Consider the following 26,205-nt stretch of genomic DNA (forward strand, 5'->3'; position numbering starts at 1 on the left):
GGGGACGGCAGAGGTATTCCAATTGCATTCCAAGGGGCTGTTTTCTGTGCTTTCTGAAAAGGAGAGGTTGGAGGCAACGGGCTCGTATAGAGAGGAAGAGGTGGAGAGGCAGAGCCAGCAGGATGAGGTAAAATTGGGGTTGGAGGAGTTTACTGAGGCAAAGGCGGCTTGGATGAGGCTGAGGAGGGGAGAGGAATAACGAGAAGGGGGCAGAGGAAGCTGGGGTGGTGGGGTTTGAGATGTAGTTGAAGTGCGTTTAGTTGGAGCTAAGGTGCGGCTGGAGGGCTGTGGAAAAAGAGGGTTAATGACCTTGTTGGGACTAATGTTAAAGGGCTTTTTTATAATAGTATCTTTCTTTGGTTGGTTTATTGCCTCCTTTCTTATGAATATAAGGGTTCCCCGATCGAACCCCGATAGCCAAATTCGGAAGCCCCAAGTTTTACCCAAGAGCCAAGACGTATCGGCAGGGTTTTGTATGGTGAGCATTAGTCTTTTAGGACAAGGGTACCTGTTGAAATAGCGATAGCCTGAATTTTGGCAAGAATACGGGATTACTGCGAGGTTTAGAAATTTGTCAGGGACAGAAGGTTTCCAGCCAGTGGCTAATGTTTCACACCCCCAGTACGGGCAGTAATAGTTTGTTGGGGATTTGCAGTATGATTTTCCAGGATTTGAAGCTGGACACATATAATAATCCTGAATATTTAGGCTGCCTGGATAACTAGGAAGTTTTGGATTAGGAGGGACAAACAGATCAATGGCATAAAAGACGAAGGAGGGAGATCCTGCTGTGGTGTTGGAAAAAATTATTGTGGAGTCTTTCCAACGCGCAAGGGTCCACTTCCAAGGCTGGTGGGGATCGCCCTGGGTAGAAGAGGCAAGAACTAACATAACCATTAGAAGGGAGGTTATGCTTGGGTGAGGGTTGAGAGGGTGTATGACATGGTGTTTTGCCTGTTTATAGAGGCGTATAATTTTTCTAATTTCTCGCCGCTGCTGCGCTCTGCTCGGACTGGGGTTCAGGCCCAGGTGTACTGTTGTCATCTGGTGCACCAGGCTGCGGAGACGACGGCGTTCCCGTCTCGTTGAACGCGTGGTTGCTGGTGGCGGGCCGGATTGCCCTTCCTGGGATCCATATTGGTTGTGCTGCATCATCTGGGAAAACACAAGCAAACCCGCGCCCCTGGGCGAGAAGTGGGGAGGGACCTTTCCAGGTATTATTCTCCGGGTCCTTCCAGTAAACCATCGGGGCCTGGGTGGGCCTATACGAGGGCCCCCAATGTTTATGTAGGGGCGAAAGCCCTTCCTTATTGAATGTGAGTAGATTAAGGTGAATAAGGGCTGCTATAACAAGGTCCCCTGGAGTTGCCTGGGGGAGCATTGCCCTTTCTTTTTTAATCTGTATTTTTAAGCGGCGATGGATTGCTTCTACAATGGCTTGCCCCTGTGGATTATAGGGGATGCCGAAATGATGGGTGATGTTATATAACTGAAGAAAAGCCGCAAAAGAGGCACTGCGATAGGCAGGCCCATTGTCTGTTTTTAGGTCCCAAGGGACTCCCATGAAGAGAATTCCTTGTCTCAGGGCTTTGATACAATGTTTGGCCGTTTCCCCGGCAAGGGGGACTGCATAACACATAGCTGAAAAGGTGTCAATCATTACATGTACATACTTGAGGCGCCCAAAGGACGGAACATGAGTTACATCCATTTGCCATCTAGAATTTGGTTTTAAGCCTCGTGGGTTGACTCCTTGAGGTTGTAAGGGGTCAAGTGGCGCAAAGGGTGCACAAGTTGCACAATTGCGGACAAGATGTTTACAGGTATCTAAGGGAAGGTTACATAGATGATGTAACGACGTAGCCGAAAAGTGAAACCTGGAATGCAATAACTTGGCCTGGTTAACAGCGTCCCCCGGAGGGGCCGCTGTGTGAGTTAGCATAGCTTGGGTAGTCTGAGCTGAGACCGCTTGGTCTACTATACTGTTGCCATTAGCCAAGGGCCCCGGAAGGCCTGAGTGACTACGAATGTGGCTAACGAACCAAGGATCTTGTCTATGCTCTAAGATGCTTCTGAGGTTAGAAAGTGCTTTATCGATGGCTGAGTTCCCAGGGAAAAAGGTGGAAAATGCAAGGACTCGGCAGACTTGATACGTGTAGAGGCTGTCAGTGAAAATGTTTACTGGGTGGCTGCAGTGGGCGTTTAGTGCGTATGACACTGCCAGAATTTCCCCCACTTGGACCGAATGAAGGTTGACATAACTGAATAGGCGGGGTTCCGGATGGTCCTGCGAATAAGAGAGGAAGGCGAAACGGGTTTTGGAGGCGTCAGTAAAGACGGTATTGGCACCCGGGATGGGTGCAGAGGAGGGGAAAGGATGGAAGGGACTGCGGAAGGGAAGCTTGGCGAGTCCCTGTAACAGCCGATGGCTAGGATAGTGGCAGCTGAATTCCCCCTGAAATCCTTCTAAAAGGATTTGCATGTCCGGGTTGTCACGTATAAGCAGGCGGGTTTGGCCTGTGTCTAGGGGCCAAATAATTTTTTCTGGCGGCTCTCCGAATACATGAACAGCCAAGGTAACTAGATCTGAAGCTAGGCTGATCCAGAGCCGTACTGCGGGGCAAATCTTCCTAAGTCGACTTTTAGCGGGATGCGCCCAAAGTAGAGGGCCTTCCTGCCACAGGCAGCCCATGGGTGTGCCGGGCGTAGGGAGGATGAGTGCTATAAGATTGCCCTCTCTAGTGCTGAACCTGTTGAGACAGCAGGCAGCAAGTGCCTTGTTAATTGCGGCAATGGCTTCTTTTGCCTCCTGGGTGAGCTTAATGCGCCGGGAGATTGCTAGCGGCGGGGCTTCAGGGACACTCAGCAGCATAAAGAGTGGTTGTAGCTGCGCTGTGGTGATCGGCAACGCAGAGCGGAGCCAATTGATTTGACCGCAGAGCTGTTGAAGCTCAGTGATAGTGACCCGGTCCGGTATGTCCAGCTGGGGAGCGGACGGAGCAATGGTTTTATCAATACTAAACCCTAAGAAGGCTAATGGAGGCACAATTTGAACTTTATCGAGTTGAATTGTAAGGCCGAGGTCAGCTAAATTAGTGGTAAGGTCTTTGAGGATTAGAGGAAGCGTCTCGGCGTCTTCAGAGGCCACTAAGATGTCATCCATGTAATGGATGAGCATGGCCTGCTTTCGCAGGGGGGCCACTGCGTGATTAACATACATCTGGCAGATGGCCGGACTGTTACGCATCCCTTGAGGGAGGACTTTCCATTGGTACCTATTAGCCGCGCCCGCGTGATTGGGGACGGGAACTGTAAAGGCAAAGCGCGGGCGGTCTCGCTCATGTAGCGGGATGGAAAAGAAACAGTCTTTGATGTCAATGGTGGCTACGTGATAGTGAGCCGGGATGGCTACCGGATGGGGAAGGCCAGGCTGCGGGGAACCCATGGGAAGAATATGCTTATTGATTTCCCGCAAATCATTGAGGAGCCTAAATTTCCCTGTGGTTTTTTTATGAATAACAAATACTGGCGAATTATTGGGGCTAGTAGAAGGTTCTATGTGGCCAGCATTCAATTGTTCTTGTACGAGGGCTTGGAGTACTACCAATTTATGCGTGGGAAGGGGCCACTGCTCCACCCATATAGGTTCCTCAGTATCCCACTGCAGAGGAACGGGCGCTGGAGGTGTTAAACGAGCAGTGGCGCACATTATTGGGGGGGCTGCGTGGTAAGCACTGCCCCAGAGGCGGCGAGGATGTCACGGCCCCATAAAATTTGGTCTATGGTGTGTAGAAATAACGGGCGGAAGGTACCTGAGTGGCCTTCTCCATCCTCCCACTTAATGGGTCTTATGGCCTGAAGAGAAGTAGAGGTGCCAGTGGCTCCCACTACCGAGGGACCATCAAGAACCATGCACATGGTGGCATATTGAGCGGGCATGCAAGAGATTTCTGCCCCTGAATCGAGCGTGCCTGTGTACCATTGCCCCTCTATTTTTAACTTACGAGTAGGTTTTTCTGGAGTGAGGGGGACTGTCCAGAGAAGCGTTTTATTGTTGGAGCATTGATTAGTTTTATTGGAACCGGCCGGCACGCTGCCTCTTAGGGGCGGGGCTGAGGCTTGCCCCGCTTGGAGTTTAAAGCCTGCTCAGTGCTTTGGTGTTGACTACCGCCAGGGCACCAGGGATAGCAGAATTTTTTTTAAATCTTTCTCGTTAAGGTCTCTGTGGCTGCTTTTGCAATCGCGCGCCCAGTGATAACCACGTTGGCAGCGCGGGCATGGAGTGGGAGGGGGGCGCCCATTGCGTTGCATGGGAGGCGGGCGTTTGACCTCCGTATTGGGGCATTCCCTGGCAAAATGACCGCCTTGCCCGCATTTAAAACAACCGGTGGTGGCGGCCAAGGCGGCAGTGACGGCGCCAGAGACAGCCTGGGCTAGAGACGTGGCAGCTGGATCAAAGGCGCTGCAGGCGAGAACCCAGTCATCTATCCTTTTTTCCCGCAAGGGAAGAATGGCTTGCTTACAGGGGGGGTTAGCTCCTTCTAGAATGAGTTCGCGGGTGAGCGCTAACTGGGCTTGGGGGTCGGTAACTTTTCTAGCACAGGCCTCTTCAACCCTGGAAACGAAGGTGGCAAAAGGTTCATTTGGCTCCTGGAGGAGCTTGGTAAATTTGTCAGGTCGACGGGCAGAGCAATTGGCAAACGCGCGTAAGGCGATGCCTCTGAGGACAGTCCAGAAGGTAGCAGGGACATTAATATAAGCAGACGCATTTAGAAATGCTCCAGTGCCCAAATAGGCTTCAGGGGGATGATAGACTCCAAGGGCTGCGTCTTGCTCACTTTGCTGAGCTGCTTCTGCCTGGAAGTGAGCACGCCAGTCAACAAACTGACCGGGGTTAAGAATGGAACGGGCAAGCGAGGCCCAGTCTTGGGGGATGCAAAAGTCCATGCCGAGATCCTGCAGTATTTGGGAAGCGTATGGGCTACCTAACCCGTCCTCCTTGACGGCCCTGCGAAGCTGCTTGATAGTATCTGAGTCAATGGGATACCAGTCATACGGTTTCTGTGGGGTGGGGGCAAGGTTAAGAGGAAAGCAGCGAAAAGCACGAGAGAAAGGAGGACGCGCTTGCAGAAGGCTTGGCACGGAAGTGGGGGTAGGGGGAGCGTTGCCCCAAGGGTTGCCTTGAGGTGTAGAAGGCAGCCAGGGGTTGTTAGCCGGCAGGGTGGAAGGAGCGGCGGCAGCTGCCGGTAGCGGCTCCGAGGGGGAGCTTGCCGAAGGGGGAGGTGGGAGTGGGAGGCCCCAAGCGTCGCAAGATGGCGGCGCGGTGGGCGTGGCTAAGACACAAGATCGTGGATCAGCCCCGCCCTGTGAAAGGGCGGGGTTCAAGGCATAAGATGGTGGACTAACTCCGCCCTGTGAAAGGGCGGGGTAAAGCATACGCGGTTTCTGGCCCAGCTTAGGGCTGATGTCATCGCTTGGATTTAATGGGGCCTCGATCAGGGGGGAGGGAGCCTTGAAGGCAGGAGCGGATGGTTATCAAAGTGGGGAGCAAGCCGGGAGGGAAGCGCTTGCTCTCATGTTCCATGGCGTTGGTGACCCGATCAATAAGGCGATCATAAGTAACAGGGTTCCAAAGATGGCAAGTGGTGAGCCATGGGTTAAAGGGAAGCAGGAGGTCCCAGTACACCTGCAGCTGCCGGACAGACACTTTACAGCGATGCGTGTCTAGGAGACCCGCTAGAGCACGAACTTGAGGTGCCTGACACGTAGATATACGATTACTCATAGCTGAGGGGGGAGGAGGGGGGGTTTGCTCCCGAGCCGGGCCGGCCCGGCTGGTGGGGAGGAGGAGGAGGAGTTGTTTACCGAGCAGAGAGAATGAGATAAACTGTGGCCGCAAGGCCGAAGGAGACGGCGAGAGCGGAAAGCAGTGCCCTTTGGCAACGGGAGTAGTCGGGGGGGGCGGTTGCAAAGAGGCACACGGCACCAAATGAGGAAATAAAAATACAAAGAACTACAGCAAAGTAATGGAGGGGAAGAGGGAGAGCGTTAGGAGGAACGGGGGTCATAGAAGTGCGCATACAAAAGGACGAAGAGAGCGTGGGGGAAGGGAGGAGCGGCTTCGGAGCAGTGAACCTCCCACGGCTCCGGAAGCGGCGAAGGAGAGGCGGCCCTTACCTTGCAGGCGAGGAAACGGGAAGCTGGAGAGGCGTCCGGGCGAGCGGGCGACCTGCCGAACTGTTGTGTGGAGACGCTTCCTCACACAGGGCACCAGTTGGCGGTCGCGGTTACTGCTTCTAGGGGGAGTGGCGGCCGGTAGCTGAGCCCTTAGCTCTCGGGGCTGCTTAAAGGGTACCGGCGGCGGGGGCTCTTTCCCAGAGGCGAGGGTGAGGCGGAGGACTTGGCCAGGTCCTCGGCGGGAGGCGTGCAAGGTATGGAGGGCGGCGATAAGGACAAGACAGTCTTCATCCAGTAGGAGTATGCGCCAAAGAGATTTATTCAGGGGTGATTACAGGTTATATAGGCTGGTAAGAAGGGCAGGGCTGGAAAGGAGGTGAAGCAGCCTTAAATGGCAATACTGAAGGGATAGGGGCTAGGATTGGTTCTGAGAGAACGCCGGAGCCGTTGCAGCGGGGCGGGGGTTGTTCTGGCCATGGTGCATGCGCGCTGGCGGTGGCAGGAATGGCCTTGGCACCAGGGAGTGAGTGGGTAAGATAAGGAAGTGGGGAAAGGACAGTTGGGAGAAAGGCGGTTTCCTCCGGCAAGCCTCCCCTGCCCGTGACATTTTGGGTGAGGAAAAGGGAGCTGCCCTGACCTCGCTCCCCAGGCTCGGGGGGGCTGCAGAGGGCACTCACGCCCGTACCTACTACCCTCCCCAGGGGATGATATCAGGTCCCCTGGCCCAGGCCTGGTAAGTCGAGGTACAAGCTCAGTCACCCGCATCACCTAAATCAATCCCTGACACCTTCATTAGCACACACACAAAAATAACAAGAACAACAATTAGAGTGAAAAAGAGCAATTGAAGTAAAAAAGAACACTGGGTACCTTTGTCTGTTTGTTTCCTTCCCCTATTTTTCTACTCATCCATCCATAAACTAGACAAAGTGGAGTGTGGTCCTTATGGCTTTCCCAATCCCATTGTCACCCCTCATAAGCTACATTTCTATACAGCTGTCTTCAAGATTCATGGGTTCTGGGTTGTAGTTTGATAGTTTCAGGTATCCACCACCAGCTACCCCAATTCTTTAGAACCTAAAAAGGGTTGTCTAAAGTGTGCATAAGAGTGCCCACCAGAGTGACCTCTCAACTCCTTTTGGAATCTCTCTGCTACTGAAGCTTATTTCATTTCCTTTCTCATCCCCCTTTTGGTCAAGAAGATGTTCTCCGTCCCACGATGCCAGGTCTGCCTTCCTCCCCGGGAGTCATATTCCATGTTGCCAAGGAGATTCACTCCCCTGGGTGTCTGATCCCACGTAGGGGGGAGGGCAGTGATTTCACCTTTCAAGTTGGCTTAGCTAGAGAGAGAGGGCCACATCTGAGCAACAAAGAGGCATTTGGGAGGAGGCTCTTAGGCACAATTATAGGGAGGCCTAGCCTCTCCTTTGCAGCAACCGTCTTGCCAAGGGTAAAACCTATGGTAGAGGGCTCAACCCATCAAACCACCAGTTCCCTATGTCTGTGGTCATGTTAGCAACCATGGAGGTGGGGTAGGCGAATACCCCTGCATTCTCCACAGGCTCCTCAAGGGGGCACTAGATCTTTTTTTTTTTTCCTTGTTTTTCTTTTTTTTTTTTTTTAACTTTCCCTTCTTTTTTAAATCAACTGTATGAAAAAAAAGTTAAAAAGAAAACAAACATACAATAAAAGAACATTTCAAAGAGACCATAACAAGGGAGTAAGAAAAAGACAACTAACCTAAGATAACTGCTTAACTTCCAACATGTTCCTACTTTACCCCAAGAAAGTTACATGATATAGCAACATTTCTGTGAACTTGCTCCTACTATATCCATCAGAAATTAACAGACCATAGTCATTCCTGGGCATCCCCAGAACGTTAAATAGCATATCTGTTCTTCTTGGATTACTGTTCCCCCTTCCTTAATTCTCTCTATTGCTAGTTCCCCTACATTCTACATTATAAACCATTCGTTTTACATTTTTCAAAGTTCACATTAGTGGTAGCATATGATATTTCTCTTTCTGTGCCTGGCTTATTTCTCTCAGCATTATGTCTTCAAGGTTCATCCATGTTGTCATATGTTTCACGAGGTCGTTCCTTCTTACTGCCGTGTAGTATTCCATCGTGTGTATATACCACATTTTATTTATCCACTCATCTGTTGAAGGACATTTGGGTTGTTTCCATCTCTTGGCAATTGTGAATAATGCTGCTATGAACATTGGTGTGCAGGTATCTGTTCGTGTCACTGCTTTCCGATCTTCCGGGTATATACCGAGAAGTGCAATCGCTGGATCGAATGGTAACTCTATTTCTAGTTTTCTAAGGAACTTCCAGACTGACTTCCAGAGTGGCTGAACCATTATACAGTCCCACCAACAATGAATAAGAGTTCCAATTTCTCCACATCCCCTCCAGCATTTGTAGTTTCCTGTTTGTTTAATGGCAGCCACTCTAATAGGTGTTAGATGGTATCTCATTGTTGACCAACTGTTTTTGTTTTTTTTTTTAAATGCTTGTAACATTCTTTTCTGTTATAGACTTGCTCCCTGCCCAAAAGAGTGGAAGTACTTTGTAGAAAATTCCACAGACGTTTTTATTACTCATCAGTACACAAAAACATGAGGCTTTAAGTATATAACATACAGCTCAGGTTTTTTCGTTCCATAGTAGTGAGGAGTAGGCAATATTATGTTGGAGGAAAAATCCAGAGGAAGATGAAAGTGTGCCCACTCTACCTGCTGTGGATATGGTGCCTTTCTTTTTCAATGGCATAGCTTTGGTTTAGTATTGTTTCAGGCTGCTATTCTCTGCAGCAAGATGTCCCTGACTGTTTCAGTCAAGCAATATTTCATGATCCTCTTTCTGCTCTTTCACCTGTTTTGTTGTTACATTTTCTAGGATAACTGCACAAAGACTTGCCCACTTGAACAAGTGTTTGATGAACTTTAAGCTAGGCAATTTCAGCTACCAGAAAAACCCTCTGAAACTGGGAGAGCTTCAAGGAAATCACTTCACTGTGGTCCTCAGGTAAAGAACTGTGGGTTGGAATGCAGACCAGTGAGGGTCTTGCTGGATGACCGTGAGTCTATTAGTGACAGTTACTAACAGGTTAGCTAGTACTAACTGGTTTGACAGCCAGGGAAGGCAAGGCAGGGCCTGGTAGGGCTGGGAAAGCAAATACTTCCTAGCATTTGTATTGAGGCCCTCACTCCTCTGAAAACTTGGCACAACCTTTGAAAATGCACCATCTCCCTCAAATACTGTAAGCAGAAGAGCCCTCAGGAGGTCAAAAGAAAGCTGCAAGGGAGGAAGGAAAGGGACATGGAAGCCAAGTCAGAATTATGATAGGTATCCCTGAAATATGTTTGACTAATTTTTTCCCTCTGGATGACTTGGTTCCCTTCAGAAATATAACAGGAACTGATGACCAAGTACAACAAGCCATGAATTCTCTCAGACAGATTGGATTTATCAATTACTATGGAATGCAAAGGTTTGGAACTACAGCAGTACCTACATACCAAGTTGGAAGGTTTGTATTTAATTTAACTTTTATCTAAAAATTTTTATTAAAAAAAGTAATTTAAGGAGGTCTGCCTGAGCTCACATAACTGGTTAGCTATAGTCCTGGGAATAGAGTTTTCTTGACTCCAATCCATTGTTTGAGCAGCTAAATACTTGGAGTTGCATTTGCTTCATGTGTTTTTGAAAGCACACAATGGTAAAATCTACAGTATAGTGTTTTCTCCTCCCCCTTGATGCAGTGTTGTGAAGGTTATCTCAGTAAAATGAGACCTGATTTCTGAGCCTAAGATTACTAATCTGTAAAATGGAGATGATAGTAACCACCTCAGCAAGGTGGTGAAAATGAAGTGAGATGATGATGTTTATGTAGCGCCTATTACTGTACGTAGATTAAGTAAGTGCTCAATAAATGGAAAGTAACATTTAAAAATTAAAACATATTAACCAGAGAAAAAATGGTTCCCAAGTAGAAAACTGTAGTAACTAATATTAATGAAAAAATGTGTTTTCAACCTCACTTACTGGTCAGAGGACATTAAAAAAGACACTGAAGATGCTAATTTTATCATAGGACTGACTATTTAAGGGAAGGCTGTAACAGCTTTTGAAATTCATAATTAAGTTAGCAGAAGGACAGCCATGAGAACCCTGTAAATTTTGTGCTCTAAAGGTAATATAACTAATGCAAATGAGATCAAATTTATCAAGGAACAAAAATTGCAAAATTTTCCCTAAGGTCAGTACAAAGTGAGTTCAAAACTCCAAACCATGCGTTTCTATAACATAATAAGAACATTTCCTGGCTTCAAAGCAACCCACTGTTACTGTCATAGGACCTCCTGGGATAAAAATGAACCTGCAGTATATATGGTTTAAAGGGGGAAGGACTTGTATACAGAATACAGAAAGAACTCTTACAGCTCAATAATAAAAAGACAACCCAATTTAAAAATGGGCAAAGGAGCCAAATAGACATTTCTCCAGAGAATATATACAAATGGCCAAATAGGCACATGAAAAGATGCTCAACATCGTTAGCCATTAGGGAAATTCAAATCACACATACAATGAGATACCACTTCACAGAAAGAAAAAACATGTGTTGGTGAGGATGCAAAAAAAATAAGAGCCTTCATAGATTGATGGTGGGAATGTAAAACAATGCAGCCACTTTGAAAAATAATCTGGCAATTTTTCCAAAAGTTAAATGTAGAACTACCATATGACACAGCAATTCTTATATATACCCAAGAGAGTTGAAAATGTATATTCATACAAAACTTGTACATGAATGTTCATTGTAGCATTATTTATAATAGCCAAAAGGTGGAGACAACCCAAATATCCGTCAACTAATGAATGGATAAAAGTAATGTGGTATATACATAAAATGAAATGTTATCAGCAGTTAAAAGGAATGAAATACTGATACACCCTACAGCGTAGGTAAACCTTCTAAATATTATGCTAAGTAAAAGAAGCTATACACAAAAGGTCACTTACTGTGTGCTTCCATTCATTTGAAGTGTCTAGCATAGGCAAGTCTATAGAAACAGAAGGTAGATTTGTGGTTGCCTACAGCAAGGAAACGAATAAATGGGGATGTAGGATTCCTTTGAGGGTTTGATAAAATGTTCCAAACTTGTGTGATGGTTGCACAACTCAATGAATATATAAAAAAGCATTGAATTGTACACTTAAATGATTGAATTGTAGGATGTGTGAATTATACCTCACTAGTAATGTTTTTTAAAAAAGGATGATGGTAGCACAACAATGTCAATGTAATTAATACCACTGAATTGTACACTTAAAAATGATTAAAAAGAGAAATGTTATGTTATATACATGTAACCACAATAAAATTTTGAGATTTTAAATTAAAACTATTTTTAAAGGTGGAAGAAGAAAAGAAAAACTAAGAAGAGCAGAAAGCATCTTAATGTGTACTGGGCCAGTAGGATGGCCTGTTATAAATATTTAACATGGTATAAGAAACCTTCCAAGTATATTTTAGTACCTTAAAGGTCTTGAGAAGTTCTGCTGTTAAGAAACTTTTAAATACATTACTCCAGGTGTCAGCAATTTTTTTTCTGTAAAGGGCCTGATAGTAAATATTTTAGGCTTCTCTGCTGTTGCAGTGTGAAAGGAGCCATATACAACATGTAAACTGATGGGCATGGCTGTTTTCCAGTAAAACTTTTTTAAGAAAAACAAGTGGCTGACCAGATTTGGCCCACTGGTCATAGTTCAGTGAGTTCTGTGTTACATAGTTAAATGTAATACAGTTGGTTTTTGGACATAGAAGACTTTGTGTATGATACCTGACAAACCATTCCCTAGTACCAAGTTTGTATACGTTTATTTGAGAATTATTGCTACCGGCCTATTCTGGTAGATCATTTATCACTCCAGCAGTATATTTAAAGACAGATGTAGCACGGTTTCTTCTAGTTCTGCAAGGATGCCCTACAGTAAAAAATCTGTTAATGGAATGCATTACATTAATAGTTGAAAATCCATATGATCTCATCCATAGATACCATAATAGCCATTCCTATAAACAAAACTAACATAGAAGGAAACATTTTTACTACTTTCTAAAGTATCATCTACCAGTAGCAAGCATTATACCATATATAAAACTCAAAAGGCATCTGCTTCAAGTCAGGAAAAAGACGTGATTGTCAGCTTTCACTGATATTTCTACGCATTTTCCTGGATGTTTTAGTATACTTTAAATACTGAAAAGGAGGAGACAGATGCTGTATTAGTAAATGATGTGATTGTCTGCCATAAACAACAAGAGATTTTGCTGAAAAAGGGGTTGATTACAGGATAGATACAGAATAATCAGTCTCTTTTTATATTGCCAGAGAAAATGTAGGTGGGAGGAAGGAGAGGAAAAAGAAAATGTGATGTGGGAAAAAAGTCTATTCAAAAAAAATTATAAAATTCCTTAGAATAAACTGACTAAAAAATGTTTCAGTCTTATCTGAGTGGAACTATAGAACTTTACTCAAAGAAATAAAAGAAAATTTTAGTAGATGGTCAGAGTTGAGACATACCATGTTCTTGGAAAGGAAGACTCAATATGAAGATGTCATTTTTATTAGAATTTAAATTTCTTTAATTTCAGTGAATATTCTGATAGGATCTGGGGGCAGAAACTTGATAATTGATTCCAAATTTGATGTGTAAAAATAATTACATGAAAATAGCCAAGAAGTTTTTGAAAAAGAAGGATAACATCCTCAAACATATCAAAATATAGAATAAGGCTACAGTAACTAAAATAGCATGCTGCTAACACTAGTAGGCATCTAGATAAGTAAAACAGAATGGAGTCTAAAAATATATATATGGAAATTTAGGGTGACATTTCCCCTTCAGCTTGTCTTTTTAAATTTTCAATTGGATTTTATATGTGGATTAATTCATGTCCATAATTAGTATAAAGCTGTTGATTTATGGCAAGGTCCCAAAGTGCTTACCATTGTTTGAGCAATGCACCTTCTCCCTTTGAGTGGTTTAGTACTTTATCATAATAGGTTGCAAAACTGTGAGAATATATATAAAAGAATTTAAAAAGGACACCTTACTAATGAGAAGTGATGGGAAATGAGGGGCCTGTACTCTTGAAATTGAAACTCTTAACTCATGGCTCTTTTTTTTTTAATTGACGTACCTTTTTTGGAAGCAGGTTTTTTTAACTTTTTATAATAAAAGATTTCTTTGGAATCCAGTTATTGTGTCACATTAGCCCAAACCATATATAATAAAGGTGACATTTAAGAATCCATGAGAAAGGTATGTATTATTTTAGAATAAATGTGAGATAATTGGCTGTTTAGGAGGGAGAAAGAGTTCCCTATCTCACAAGATATTAAAAAATGCCCTGTATTGATTAGCTCTTTTACATGGGAAAGATAAAAACCATAATTAGCTAGAAGAAAAGAAAAACTAATCTTTATATACTTATGGTAGGGAATGCCTTTCTAAGCATGACACTAAGTCTAGAAATCTTAAAGGAAATATTTTCATGCATGATACACAAAATATAAATTGCTATATGGCAAAAGATAGTATAATAAAAATTAAAGGGGAAATTACATACACCTGTAGAAGTGTCAAAGTCTCAAAAAATATACTTTAAAGTGTTAACAATGTTTACTTGCATAGAGGTTGGATAACAGGTAACCTTTCTCTACTTATGTATTTAATTTTTAACAAGCATGTATCACTTTTATAATCAAAAATACAGATATTTTCATTTTGGCAAGAATCACAGAGGATAAATTGTATTTATTCTGTTTGCCTAAGTAGGAAAATATTCAACATAGGGGAAAAGTTCAAACAAGTTTTGGCACATAAAGATAAAACTTTGATTTATGCAAGTAATGCCATGTATAATGACTTAGAGCATGACAGATTGGTATTTATACTATTATAGCATTTTAAAATGGAAATGATACAAAATGTTATGGGTGTACATTATTATATGTACTTAATTGTCTTCTCTCTTTTAAATTCTGTTTGCATTTACATTTGAAATCTATATTATTATATTAGCTTTTATGCTTACTATGAAGCTTAATAAGAAATATAAATATAAATATAAATGATTTGTTGACTCTACAAAAGATTTGGGCATATAACATTTATCTCACATTCTCCAATAAAGATGGCAGAGTGAGATATTTGAGGGATTCATACCCCAACAGAAGCTTTGAACAACCAGCAGGAACTCGCAGAAACATCTTTTTCAAAGCTCCGGAAAACAGATAAAGGATTGCAGTAACAGGGCGAGCGCCAAATCAGGAAAAAGTCCACTTAAAAGCAGTAGGCTCTCCTGGACGCCCTGGCTTGCCACTCCCCCACCCCCTCACCAGCTTCGTGCAAGCTGGCCGCACTGCCAGTGCAGGTCTTTGGTCCCAGTTCCAGAGGGAGCAGAGTAACCCTCGGCATATACTGGTAACATGTATGTCTGGCCCAGTTGATCTGATACCCGAGGGTATCACTGTACCAGAACTTGCCCTGTGTGTAGAAGGCAGCTCCCTGAGCTCTCATATAGAATGCTCTGGGAGAGCAATCACTGGCTGCCTAGGGCAAGGGATTGCTGTTTGTAGGACATATATGTAGTGCAGTGCATGGGACCATAAGGAAATTGTTTCTTAGGGAAGAGGGGACATTTGTATCGATGTAAAGAGGGAAATTCCTAGGGCCACACATGCATGCCCAAGACAAGACACATGGACAGAAGGATCAGGGAGACCCCTACATTTAGGCCTAAACTATTCTCTAAACTCATTATATGGAAAAGCTCTGAAAGAGAGCACTTGTACAAGTCAATCCATAAAGACTGGGAAAGGTGTGGGGTTTTGTGTGTGTGTGTTTTAGCTCTTGGCATTCAAAGAAAGTTCTGTCGTATACTAGATGGATACAAGCTTAAGGAATAGATGCCTCAGAATCTGAATTTCTGTGAAAACACATTAAAATACCAAAATGTCCAGATTTCAACAAAAGATTACAAAACATACAAAGAAACAGAAGCAATAGGCCAGGCAAAGAAACCATCAATGAGGAGGACCAGACCTGGGACATAACTGACAAAGACTTTTTAGAAATGATCCTAAATGTGCTCAAAGAGCTGAAGGAAAATATAAACAAAGAACTAAAGGAAATCAGGAAAACGAATACAAGGAGAATGTCAATAGACAGAAGTTATGAAAAGGAACAAAACAGAGCTAAAGACCAGGTTACCAGGGGTAGGGGCAATGGGGAGTTAATGTAAAATGAGTGTAGGATTTCTGTTTGGGGTAAAGGAAAAATTATAGTAATGGATGGTGGTGAGGGTACTGTAACATTTTGAATTATTTATCACACTGACTGGTATACTTGGGAATAGTTGGGATGGAAAGATTCATGTATATATATTTATATAATTTTTAAAAAAAGGAAAGATAATTAAATGTAATACATGATACTGGATGGGATCTAAGAATGGAGGAGAAAAGGCTCAGAAAGACATTATTGAGACATAAGAAAAAATTGGAATATAGAATGTAAGCTTGGTATCAATGTTAAATTTCTTGAGCTTGATTTCTTGAGCATTTAAGGTGATTGCTTAAGGGAATATCCTGTTTGTAGAACATGTTCATGGAAGTATTATATGTTCAAGGAATATGATGGGTGCTACTGTTCTCAAATGTGCAGGTGAGGGGGCAGGGTGAAGAGAGAGAGAAAACCAACCAAAGGTGGCAAAATGTTAAAATTGGTGAATCTGAGTATCTGGGGGTTTGTGGAGGTATGTTGAAGCTTTCTGTATGGGGTTTGTATTATTTTTGCAACTGTCCTGTAACTTTGAAATTATTTTAAAATAGAAAGTTAAAAAAATTTTATCTTAATGCAAAATTAAGTGAAATAAATGCTGTGCTTAATTTTAGAGCTATATTACAAAATTCCTGGACTGAAGTCATGGACTTAATATTAAAACCCCGTTCTGGAGGTGAGAATAAAATACATGTTAAGAAAAAAAATAGAATATATGACTAGGTATTCATGGAATTGCTGTGAAAAAAGTATATGTGCAAATTAGGATAGAGTTATTTCAGAATTTTCTTTAATTGTTTTTACAATGAAATGGGAAGTAGTATTTTTCTTTATATTTTTTCACATGGTCTGTGTATATATTTTGGAGATTAATTTATATCCTGTTTTTTTAGCTCTTTAGATATTTAATTTATTAATTCATTAAATGAATACAGTGCTCTGTAATTCATTTCCTTTTCTCCTTGTACTGCTTAATCTGATTAAGTATAGGAATCCAAACGATTTCATTTGTAGTTTTTTCACTAAAGTGTAACGGACTATAAAAACTTGGCTTAATTCAAAGAGTTCATTAAAACTTTTTTCTAGAAAGTATTTGTAAAACCATACTATGTGGAGAAGAATTTATTTACTACTTTACGTGTTGTCAAAATAGTTACAATTATTTTGGGTTTTTCATTTGCAAACAAAAAGATAAAATTGTCTAATTTTAAGGAAAGTAACTCATTAAATTTGGCAGTACAGTAGAAAAAAAGAAAGAAGGGAGGACTGCCAGGCATTTATCTCATGTTGAATCAGCTATGATAATGAGCAATATTTGACTTTGAATCCCAAGATGGTGGCATGTTGACAAAGCCATATAGCTTTGTAAACTTCCTAGCTTTCCTTTCTTTTCACTTTCTGATCACTACTCACAGGTTTGCTCTTCATAGATCTTGTATTAAAGATACCACTTTCTAATTTTGGGTTTTCCATGAACATTTTAAGTTATAGAAGTCTGTCTGTTGGATAAATTGTTTAATCACAACTGCTTTTTCTTCCCCAGCCGAAAAGGGGTACTTGGTTAAATGCAGGGAAGAATGGTCTAAGACCAAAGACCCAGCCACTGCCCTCAGAAAACTACCTGTCAAAAGGTGTGTGGAAGGGCAGCTGCTTCGAGGACTTTCAAAATATGGAATGAAGAATATAGTCTCTGCATTTGGCATAGTGAGTGCAATTTGTGAAGTCAGGCTATGGCTCTAGGTGGCTTAAAACTTTTTAAAATTTTATCTTTATTGATTTACTGAATTTGGAAAGAGCAGAAGATAACTAAGTTTCCTTTGGTGATCTGAAAGAGGTGTTTTACCTGAGTGACACTTGTTCACACCCCGACTGGTGATGGGGGGAGGGAGGCAGTGCTGACAGTAGTTATTAACATTAAGGGGGTGTGAGAAAACCATTGATGAGGGAAAATCTTATCTACAATGGAAATTTAATTTAAATTAAGTGTCTTGGAATTTGAGAAATTCAGAATCCATTGTATAGTCATTTCTTGATCATTCTCTATCATCAGAACTGTAAACTGCCTGATTAAGAGGGTTGGACTGTGAGCTTTTAGTCAGGTTTCTGCATGGTGGGTCAAGAGTTGCTACCAGCTTTGCAGTTGTAACCTGTACTAGTATTTGGATATCTGTAATCTGGAATAGGTTAACGTTTAATTCTTAAATTTAAGTTTTGGTTATAAAAATGAAAACAAAAAAGGTAGGATTCTTACTGTATGAAATTAGTTGTCAGTTAAATCATTTAGGTTTTCTCCTTTCTTAGAATTATGGGAATTCACTGTTAGCTGTATAATTGATTTGTAAATTCCTTGAGTTTGAAGCCTATGTCTTTGATTCAGGGTATAAATTCCATAGCATTTGTTTTATTTAAATGAGTTTGTGTGCTATGGATACAAAACAGGCATTGCTGCAGCTGCTGTTGATTGCTAACATCCTTTAGTCTGAGGAGTTCGTTTCTAGAATTTTATGCTGCGAAACAGTCACCTGTTTCTGTAGGCTATTAGAAAAATGAGAGATTTGTAGGAATTTCTTGCATTAGAATCACCACTAAACAAGGTATCTTGGAAAGTACAGTACTTTCAAATTCAGAATATATATTTATATATTTTCTTGCCTGTTGTTTTCCTTCCCTCCAGATACCAAGAAATAATCGCTTGATGTATATTCATAGCTATCAAAGTTATGTATGGAATAACATGGTGAGCAAGAGAATAGAAGAGTACGGACTGAAACCTGTTCCAGGGGACCTTGTTCTCAAAGGAGGTAAAAAGGCCAAGTATCATCTTTATTCAACCAAACTAGGATTCAGTTATTTGTCACTAGTGGCTTTAAAATGCAGCCTGGCTACTAGTTAAGAAAGAGATGTATTTGAGCTGGGAGGACAGTGTCAACTTGCACTGACCAGTTTTTATCTGTATCTTTAATGAGAAAGTACACGTCTAGTTTGAGTACTCTCCCTCTGGGCCTCAGTTTTCGTAACTAAAATAGAATTTGAGTTAAATGATGGCTAAAATCCCAAACCTTGGTCTGGGTATAGCAAATAATTTTATACACTTCTAGATGTGTGTCAGGCTCTCAGCTTGTTCAGTTTTAAAGAGTTTGTTCAGGTTAATATCTGATTAACTTTACATGTGGGCCATAGCACAATGGACATTTATTATTGCCAGAAGCATTCAGAGCAGAGTGTGAATCATTCCTTCGGCTGTTGAGCCCTTACTGTGTGAGGGGCATTGTGCTAAGCTTGTTACCTATGTCTTCTAGTTTAAAGCTCACAGTATTACTACAGAGTAAGTATTAGCTCCATTTTTCAGATGAGATTCAGTAATTTGCACAAGATTCCACAGCTGGTTAAAAATTAAAAAAGGAAAGAAAAGGCTGGATTCACAGTTATTTGCCTGCTTCCAAAGTCCATCTTCTGACGTGCCCGGCTGCCCCTCTGTTAACTGAACACATGCCCTGCTCATTTGTAGGTAGTCCCCATAAATCCACTAAGTTTTGTCTTCCCTAGCAGTTTTATTGAGATATATTCACATATCATACAATCAATCCAACTGTACAATCAGTGGTTCACAGGATCATCACATGGTTGTGCATTCCTCACCACAACCACTGAAGTTTTTAATTTGCTCATAAATTAAATTTATTTTCCTCATCCAGTGTTCATCACATACAGTATCTTTGAGTGTCCAGTGTTGTCACCACATTCCGTTCTCTACAGACTGGTTTTTAAAATTGTGTATTCTTTTAGCAAAATTGATTCATTTGTGATGGCCTTCCAAATAGTATTTTGTAGCATTGTTTAGGAAGGAAAAGGGAGCTGATTTTAAAATGCATGGGTTCCCAAAAAATGAGGATGCAGCTGTTTTTAATTTCATTAGAACTACTTTTTTCTAAATTCTCAGTGTTTATTTCTAGAATGGGGAAGAACAGACAGACAGGCCTTTATTCCAACTTAATTTCTTTAAGCTTTCAAGGCCACTGAACCTGTGCCACCTTGCATTTCCAATTTATTTATATGTATTTAATTTTAGAAAACTGAGCTCTAGAAAATATTGCCTGTTTCTTTAATTTATTGTCCACTTGTGAATTTGCAGCCACTGCCACCCATATTGAGGAAGAAGATATTCATAATTACTCCATCCATGATGTGGTAATGCCCTTGCCTGGTTTCGATGTCATCTACCCAAAGCATAAAAGTAAGTTCCCTGTGTGGGGAAAATAGTTAAACAAAGTCTAACATAATTAAACTACTGGCAGCCAAAACTGGAGAGGGGAAAAAAATCGGTACTTTAAATGAAACTTAATTAGACTTCTGTCAGCCTTGAAAAAATATTTAGATTTCAAACACATACAAACCATGGTTATTTATAAAAGTCTCCCAAAAAAGAATGGATTCAGAAGGATAATTTAAATTGAGAACGTAGATGGTGGAGATGATAGTGGTAGTATTATTATTACTGTTGTTGGTATTACTTCAGTTTCTGAAATTCACTTATAAATATTAATGATAGGAAGGTTTTTTTTAAATTCAGTTTTATTGAGATGTATTCACAGACCATACAATTATCCATGGCTGTTCACAGTTCCATCACATAGTTGTGCATTCATCACCACAATCAACCCTTGAACATCTTCATCACTCCAAAAGAATGAAAATAAGAATAAAAAATAAAAGTAAAAAAGAACACCCAAATCATTCCACCCCCCCCCATCCATCCCACCCCATTCTTCATTTAGTTTTTGTCAATGGGAAGGGTTTCAAAATAGTCATTGAGAAAGTAGATAGGCAATTCTACGTTTTGTTTTTTTTTAACCTTTAAAAAAAAAATATATGCATTCATGGTGTTTAAAAAGTTAAGGAGTATACCAACCTAGCAGTCTGGACTCCTGAAGACAATTATACAATAATGTAGATTACAAGGGGTAACAGTGTGATTGTGAAGACCTTGTGGATCACACCCCCTTTATCTAGTGTATGGATGAGTGGAGGAATGGGGATAAAAACTAAAGGACAAATGGGGTGGGATGGGGGGGATGATTTGGGTGTTTTTTTTTTCACTTTTATTTTTTATTCTTGTTCTGGTTCTTTCTGATGTAAGGAAAATGTTCAGAGATAGATTGTGGTGACGAATGCATAACTATGTTATCATACTGTGGACAGTGGATTGTATATCATGGATGATTGTATGGTGTGTGAATGTATTTCATTAAAACTGAATTTAATTAAAAAAAAGTAAACATGTATCTACCATAGAATCCAGCCATTCCCTCCTAAGCATTTACCCAAAAGAAATTAAAGCGTTTGTAAAAAAAAAAAAAAAAAAAAAAAAAGTCAAGGAGTATAGAAGTTTATCAAGTAATAAAATTCTCTAACCTTATTTCCCATTCCTTGGAGACATTGAAGAATTACTTCTATTACCTTCGTATATGTCGTTGTGAGAAAAAAGTTGGAGCTTTTATTGTTCATGGATTCAGGAATTAGAAAAAGAAAGCAGCTGTGACCAGTGGGACTGACCTGGTACTGACCCTGGAAGTTTCCTCCTAGCCAGTGCTGGTCAGCCAGTCATCTGCCCTGTTAAAATGTCTTTCCTCTCAAGAGGCATGAATTATTTTCTTTATCATTATTTATATTCCTTGAAATTTTATTAATTAGAGAATAATTAGGATTAACATCCTCCTATGATAATGCAAATACCTCTGAAAGGGTTGAATAGTAAGTTGCTGTACTCTTAATACTTAATATGAGGTTGACTTCACTGAGGGAAAAGGAGTTGAGGGGAGGAGGAAAGAATAAATAAGAAAGATGGATAATGGAGCTTTAAAACTTCTAGGGGAAGCAGGATGGTCTCCCTGCTCTGGGAGGGGTGATGCAGCTAGGATCCCAGGAGAGCAGTGCCAGGAATTAGTGAGAAGGAAGGCACTAAGATGTTAAAAGCCAGGCTTCACCTCTTTCCAAGAAAGAGAAAGAACTCAGGATCAGGCACTCTGGCTGTCAGCCACTAGAACATAAATTCATCCAGGCCTTTGACAGGGCCATTCATGAAAACCTTATAGACAAGATAGGAAGCTGTACACCAGATGGGTGCTAGTTCAATCTTGTGAATATAAAACATGTGTACCTGGTATCCTACAGTGGTCAATTTAGGGATTCCTGTCATCATTGTAGTGTGTGGTGAAGGAGTCTTTCCTTAACCCTATTTTGTCCATCATTTTTTATGAACAACTTGAATAAATAAATCTTATCATATTTGTGAGTTGTGCAAAATAAATTGTTAATCAATATGAAAAATAAGTAATTAGAAAGCACTGCAGAAGATATTTAAAATAGGGTTACATGTAAATTCTTATATTTATGCACAAAGAGCTAAAAGATGCAGTTTGATAGTAGTTTCTATGAGAAGTATCTGCAGTTACTGCTGAACACAAGCCTGTTACCTTGAGGTGGATAAGGGGTCTGGTGAGGAATATAGAAATGTCAAAAGAGGGATAGTTGAGAGAATCAGTTTGGCCTAGAGAAGATATGGCTTAAGTAGATACTTATTAATCAATAGGGAAGAGGGCAGGATTAATCTGCTTGTTTCACAGCAACTAACAGAAGTTACAAGAAGACAAATTTCAGCTTGATACAGAAGGAATTTTCTAGTACTTGCCTGCCTCACAAAGAAGTAAGTTCCCCGTAAAGGCAATGTTCAAGCAGAGGCTAAATGACTGCCTCTTTTGGGTGTTATAAAAAGATTTCTGCATCAGATGCAAGGGTGAACCAGATGGTTTTCCAAGGTTTCTTATGTTTATGTTTATTTGTGCCTGTCTTTCAGAAAGAGTTTGTAGCATCTGTATATGGTCTTCCAATTCTAAGCACATGTAACGTATAGTTCAGCAACTTCAGATAAAATGGCCCTTTGTAGACGGCTTGGAGAATTTATGCCACGGGTACTGTGACTGATTGCAAACAGCCAGCTTACAAGTTGGCCAAACCTAAGTTGGAGATATCCTCTAGTTCTAGTTACAAAGTCACTAAATTTTGATTCCGGAGAACAGACTTCGGGATTATAAATTAGGGTAACTAATTATGTTAGGGTGATCTAACTGAATTTATATGTCACTGGGTTTGTAGTATAATTCCAGGTAAATTCTGACATGCTGCATTCCAACTAACTTTATATATTTTATTTTAGTTAGTGAATCCTACAGGGAAATGCTCACAGCAGACAATCTTGACATTGACAACATGAGACACAAAATTCGAGATTATTCCTTATCAGGGGCCTACAGAAAGATCATTATTCGTCCTCAGAATGTCAGCTGGTGAGTAATAGTTTGGAATAAATTAGAATTGAGTTATTGTGGGTTTTAAGTTTCTGCTTTACATACGTATTTTTCAATGTCTAGAAACTGGCACATAGTGTTAGTTACCGTTGCTGTCATTACTGTTATTTCACTACTACTCCTTGGTGTTTTTCAGATCATCAAGAAATAGATGAAATTGTTTTGAATGCAAACAAATAGTGAAAGTGATTTTTAGTTCTCATTTTATTAACATTATTACATAATTGAAGAAATGTGTAAAAAATGAACCTTTTTCCTGTTTGTAAAAACTGGTTTGCTTACGGAGCTATATGTGAACAGGTTATCTTAATCACAGTTAGCTGGGAGTTCCAAACACTAATCTGATTGTTTTACTATCGTGTCTCTAGAGAGAAAAAGATGTATTAATCCATTTAAAAATACTTTACACCTAGTATTGTCGAAAACTTTGCTTAATAATTTAAAAAATTAAATCCTGAACTGGTTGCTAATTGTCAGAAATTGTGTGTGTTTCTCTCTCCCTTTCCCCTACCCCTGCCCCCCCGCCCTATTTCTGAATTATGGGCAAGAGGTTAGCAAAGTTGGACTTTGCCTTCCCCACCCCAGAGAGCAGTAAGGACACTATAGTAACAAGATAAGTGCTCTGGAGAAATTGTAAATACCATGATTAATTTTATCACATCTGACCAAAGTGAAGTTTACTACTTATCAACTTCACATTAAAAGAATTTCCAGGATTGCCATTGTCTTTCATCTTGCTATATAATAATACAAAGGCAATAATTATAAATAAAATCTGGCCCTGTTCTGCTGTTAAGTAGTCCTACCTATAATTATTTTCAATAGACAATGTATTTGTCTTGCTAAGTAATAGATAGTGCCAAGTAAAGTGCATTTTATGAAAGTTCACTTTCAAACTAAAACTCTTTGTTTATATGTGTTTTAAAGGGAAGTCGTTGAATATGATGATCCTAAAATTCCACTTTTCAACACAGATGTGGACAACCTAGAAGGGAAACCACCACCAGTTTTTGCTTCTGGTCAGTTTACTCAGTCATCGGCTTTGTGTCAACTTTGAGATGTTTTCTCATACAAAAACATAAATTAGAAACAGAAATTGCTCTTAGCATCTCTACCACCACCTACCCACTCCTGGGTTTCTATTTTGCCTTTTGCCCCCTCAGTTTCATGTTAACAGCTGTAGGTCGGTGACTAAACCAGTAAATCCACTGAGAATAAATTATAGACGAATGTGATATTGGGTGACTGAATCTTTCTTCCCCATCCCCACAGAGAGTGAAGGAGGGTGAGTGAAAATCCAGGAAGAGTCTAACAAATTGAATTTGCAGTCTCATTGTCAAATTCTTGTTTCCATTCCTTTTCCTGTTCTCCCCTGTGCCCCAATTTTTTAAAAATTTATTTTGCATACATTTTTCTTGAGTTCTTCTGTGGTCTGCCCTGTTTATGAAGATGCCCAGGTAGAATTACCGCAGACACTGACCTGGGTCACACACTCACAGATCTCTGACTTCCCGATGGGAAGAAGCAGCAGGTCCCCTGGGAAGTGGAAGCCTGTGAGACAGTTCTTTGTATTTGTATAGAGATTTTATGCGCCTCCCTAGTCTATCTTAGTTGCCTTAGTTTTCTTTCTGTTCTTTTCTTGCCTGGCAGAAGGCAAATACCGGGCTCTGAAGATGGATTTTTCTCTTCCTCCTTCTACCTATGCTACCATGGCCATTCGAGAAGTACTAAAAATGGACACCAGCATCAAGAACCAGTCCCAGCTGAACACAACCTGGCTCCGCTAAGTACCTTGTCCACAGATGAGAAAATGCAGACTAGTGTTTGCTTACTGGCTTCCTGTTAATTTTTCTCTTAGAACCTACCCATATGTGGATTTTGAATCTTTATAGTCAAAGATTATTTGTATTTTTTCAAGTTTTTATTAGCATAAATCAGTAATTTGCAATTTTTATACACATACACAAGTCCTGAGGACTCCTCACTCTAGTTCAGAGAATATAAAATTGGTCAAAATATATTTTAGGTGCTTAACATAGTAAAATGTCAGCTTTACTGCCTTTGTCGTAATGAAAAAGGATTTTGGTTTAAAGTAGCAGTTTTAGGTGTTTGATACATTCTTGAAAGACAATAGGAATTTTTAACAGGTCTATGGAGTACACGACAGTGCATTTGAGACACAGATGCAAAAAAACAAATCTTGACTGGATACATAATTTGAGAGCCCCTGCATATAAAAATAAATACAGCATTCATGCTTATACAAATGATAATAAAATACCTACAGGTTTATAAACACAGGAAGGATTGTGATTATCCAGAGCACATACAAGGTTCTGGTAAGTGTTTAGAGATGTTTTAGTTGTAAGAGCTTTTACATTTACATCATCATTGCCTTGCCAGGAGCATTGCATGAACAGGACTTTTTTCTTGATGTAAACATGTGCCACTATTTTAATTAATTAAGTCTAATTTTTACTCTAGGTGCCTTTTATTATGTTCGGGACTCTTTCCACTGGACTCATATTTGTCCAAAAGAAAAAAAAACCTTAAAAATTTATGAGGACTCCTGTCAGCTTTGTCACCAACAGCTTTGGGATTTCCATTTCTGGCATTGCATACAACTCTGATGTGAAAGGATGAATGCACCTTTCTAAAGTTATGTGACGTAATTATATCAGTTTTTATTTTCTGTCATTTCTAGGACCAGATATAATAAATATTTTTAAAAATTCCTTTCTGTTGGTTATATTAATAAATCAAATAAATATCTAAAACTGAGTGCAAATGAGAATCTTGGCCCTAACTAAAGGCAGGGGACAAAAGTGAATGAGGGATTCTCACCAATGGTGTTGAGACACAAAGGTGTGAGATATGAGAATAATAGAGTGTCACATTTTATGAATAATGTACTGTGTAAGACTGAATTCAGGGTTATCCTTATAGTAGCATCACTTGCTTACCTTCCAGTGTGCTTTCCCACCCAGTGGGAGAGTGAATGACATTTGTCGTGTATCAGGCAGTGGAAACAAGACTAAGAGCTTTACTTCAGCCCTTTTAATTTTTTTTTTTTTTTTGTGGCTTAAACAACAAGAGTTTATTGTCTCATGGTTTTGAGGCTCAGAGAAGTCCAAAATCTAGGGGTCAGCAAGATGATGCCTTCTGTCTAAAGACTGTGGTGTCCTGGTGCTGGCTTCAAACAATCCTTGGGTTTCTTGGCATTCCATGTCACATGACAATGTCTTTTCCTTTCTCTTCTGGGTTCCAGCAAACTTTCAGCTTCTACCCATTTCCCAA

At 40.8% G+C, this 26,205-nt stretch overlaps 1 protein-coding gene across 5 annotated transcripts in view; it reads left to right on the top strand.

Annotated features, from left to right (window-relative positions):
• PUS7 (pseudouridine synthase 7) overlaps positions 1-25,644 on the top strand; it is a 66,833-nt gene extending 41,189 nt beyond the window's left edge. For all 5 annotated transcript variants that reach the window (XM_037836441.1, XM_037836443.1, XM_037836442.1 and 2 more), the window contains 9 exons: positions 9,086-9,214; positions 9,594-9,719; positions 16,159-16,220; positions 17,088-17,248; positions 18,219-18,345; positions 19,677-19,778; positions 22,758-22,887; positions 23,836-23,927; positions 24,559-25,644. In XM_037836441.1, the coding sequence (XP_037692369.1) occupies positions 9,086-9,214; positions 9,594-9,719; positions 16,159-16,220; positions 17,088-17,248; positions 18,219-18,345; positions 19,677-19,778; positions 22,758-22,887; positions 23,836-23,927; positions 24,559-24,695 (1,066 nt within the window). In that variant the 3' untranslated portion in view covers positions 24,696-25,644. The remainder of the gene's footprint in view (positions 1-9,085; positions 9,215-9,593; positions 9,720-16,158; positions 16,221-17,087; positions 17,249-18,218; positions 18,346-19,676; positions 19,779-22,757; positions 22,888-23,835; positions 23,928-24,558) is intronic.
• Positions 25,645-26,205: the final 561 nt, after the last annotated feature.

Source organism: Choloepus didactylus, chromosome 5 (genome assembly GCF_015220235.1).
Source record: "Choloepus didactylus isolate mChoDid1 chromosome 5, mChoDid1.pri, whole genome shotgun sequence".
NCBI lineage: Eukaryota > Metazoa > Chordata > Mammalia > Pilosa > Megalonychidae > Choloepus > Choloepus didactylus.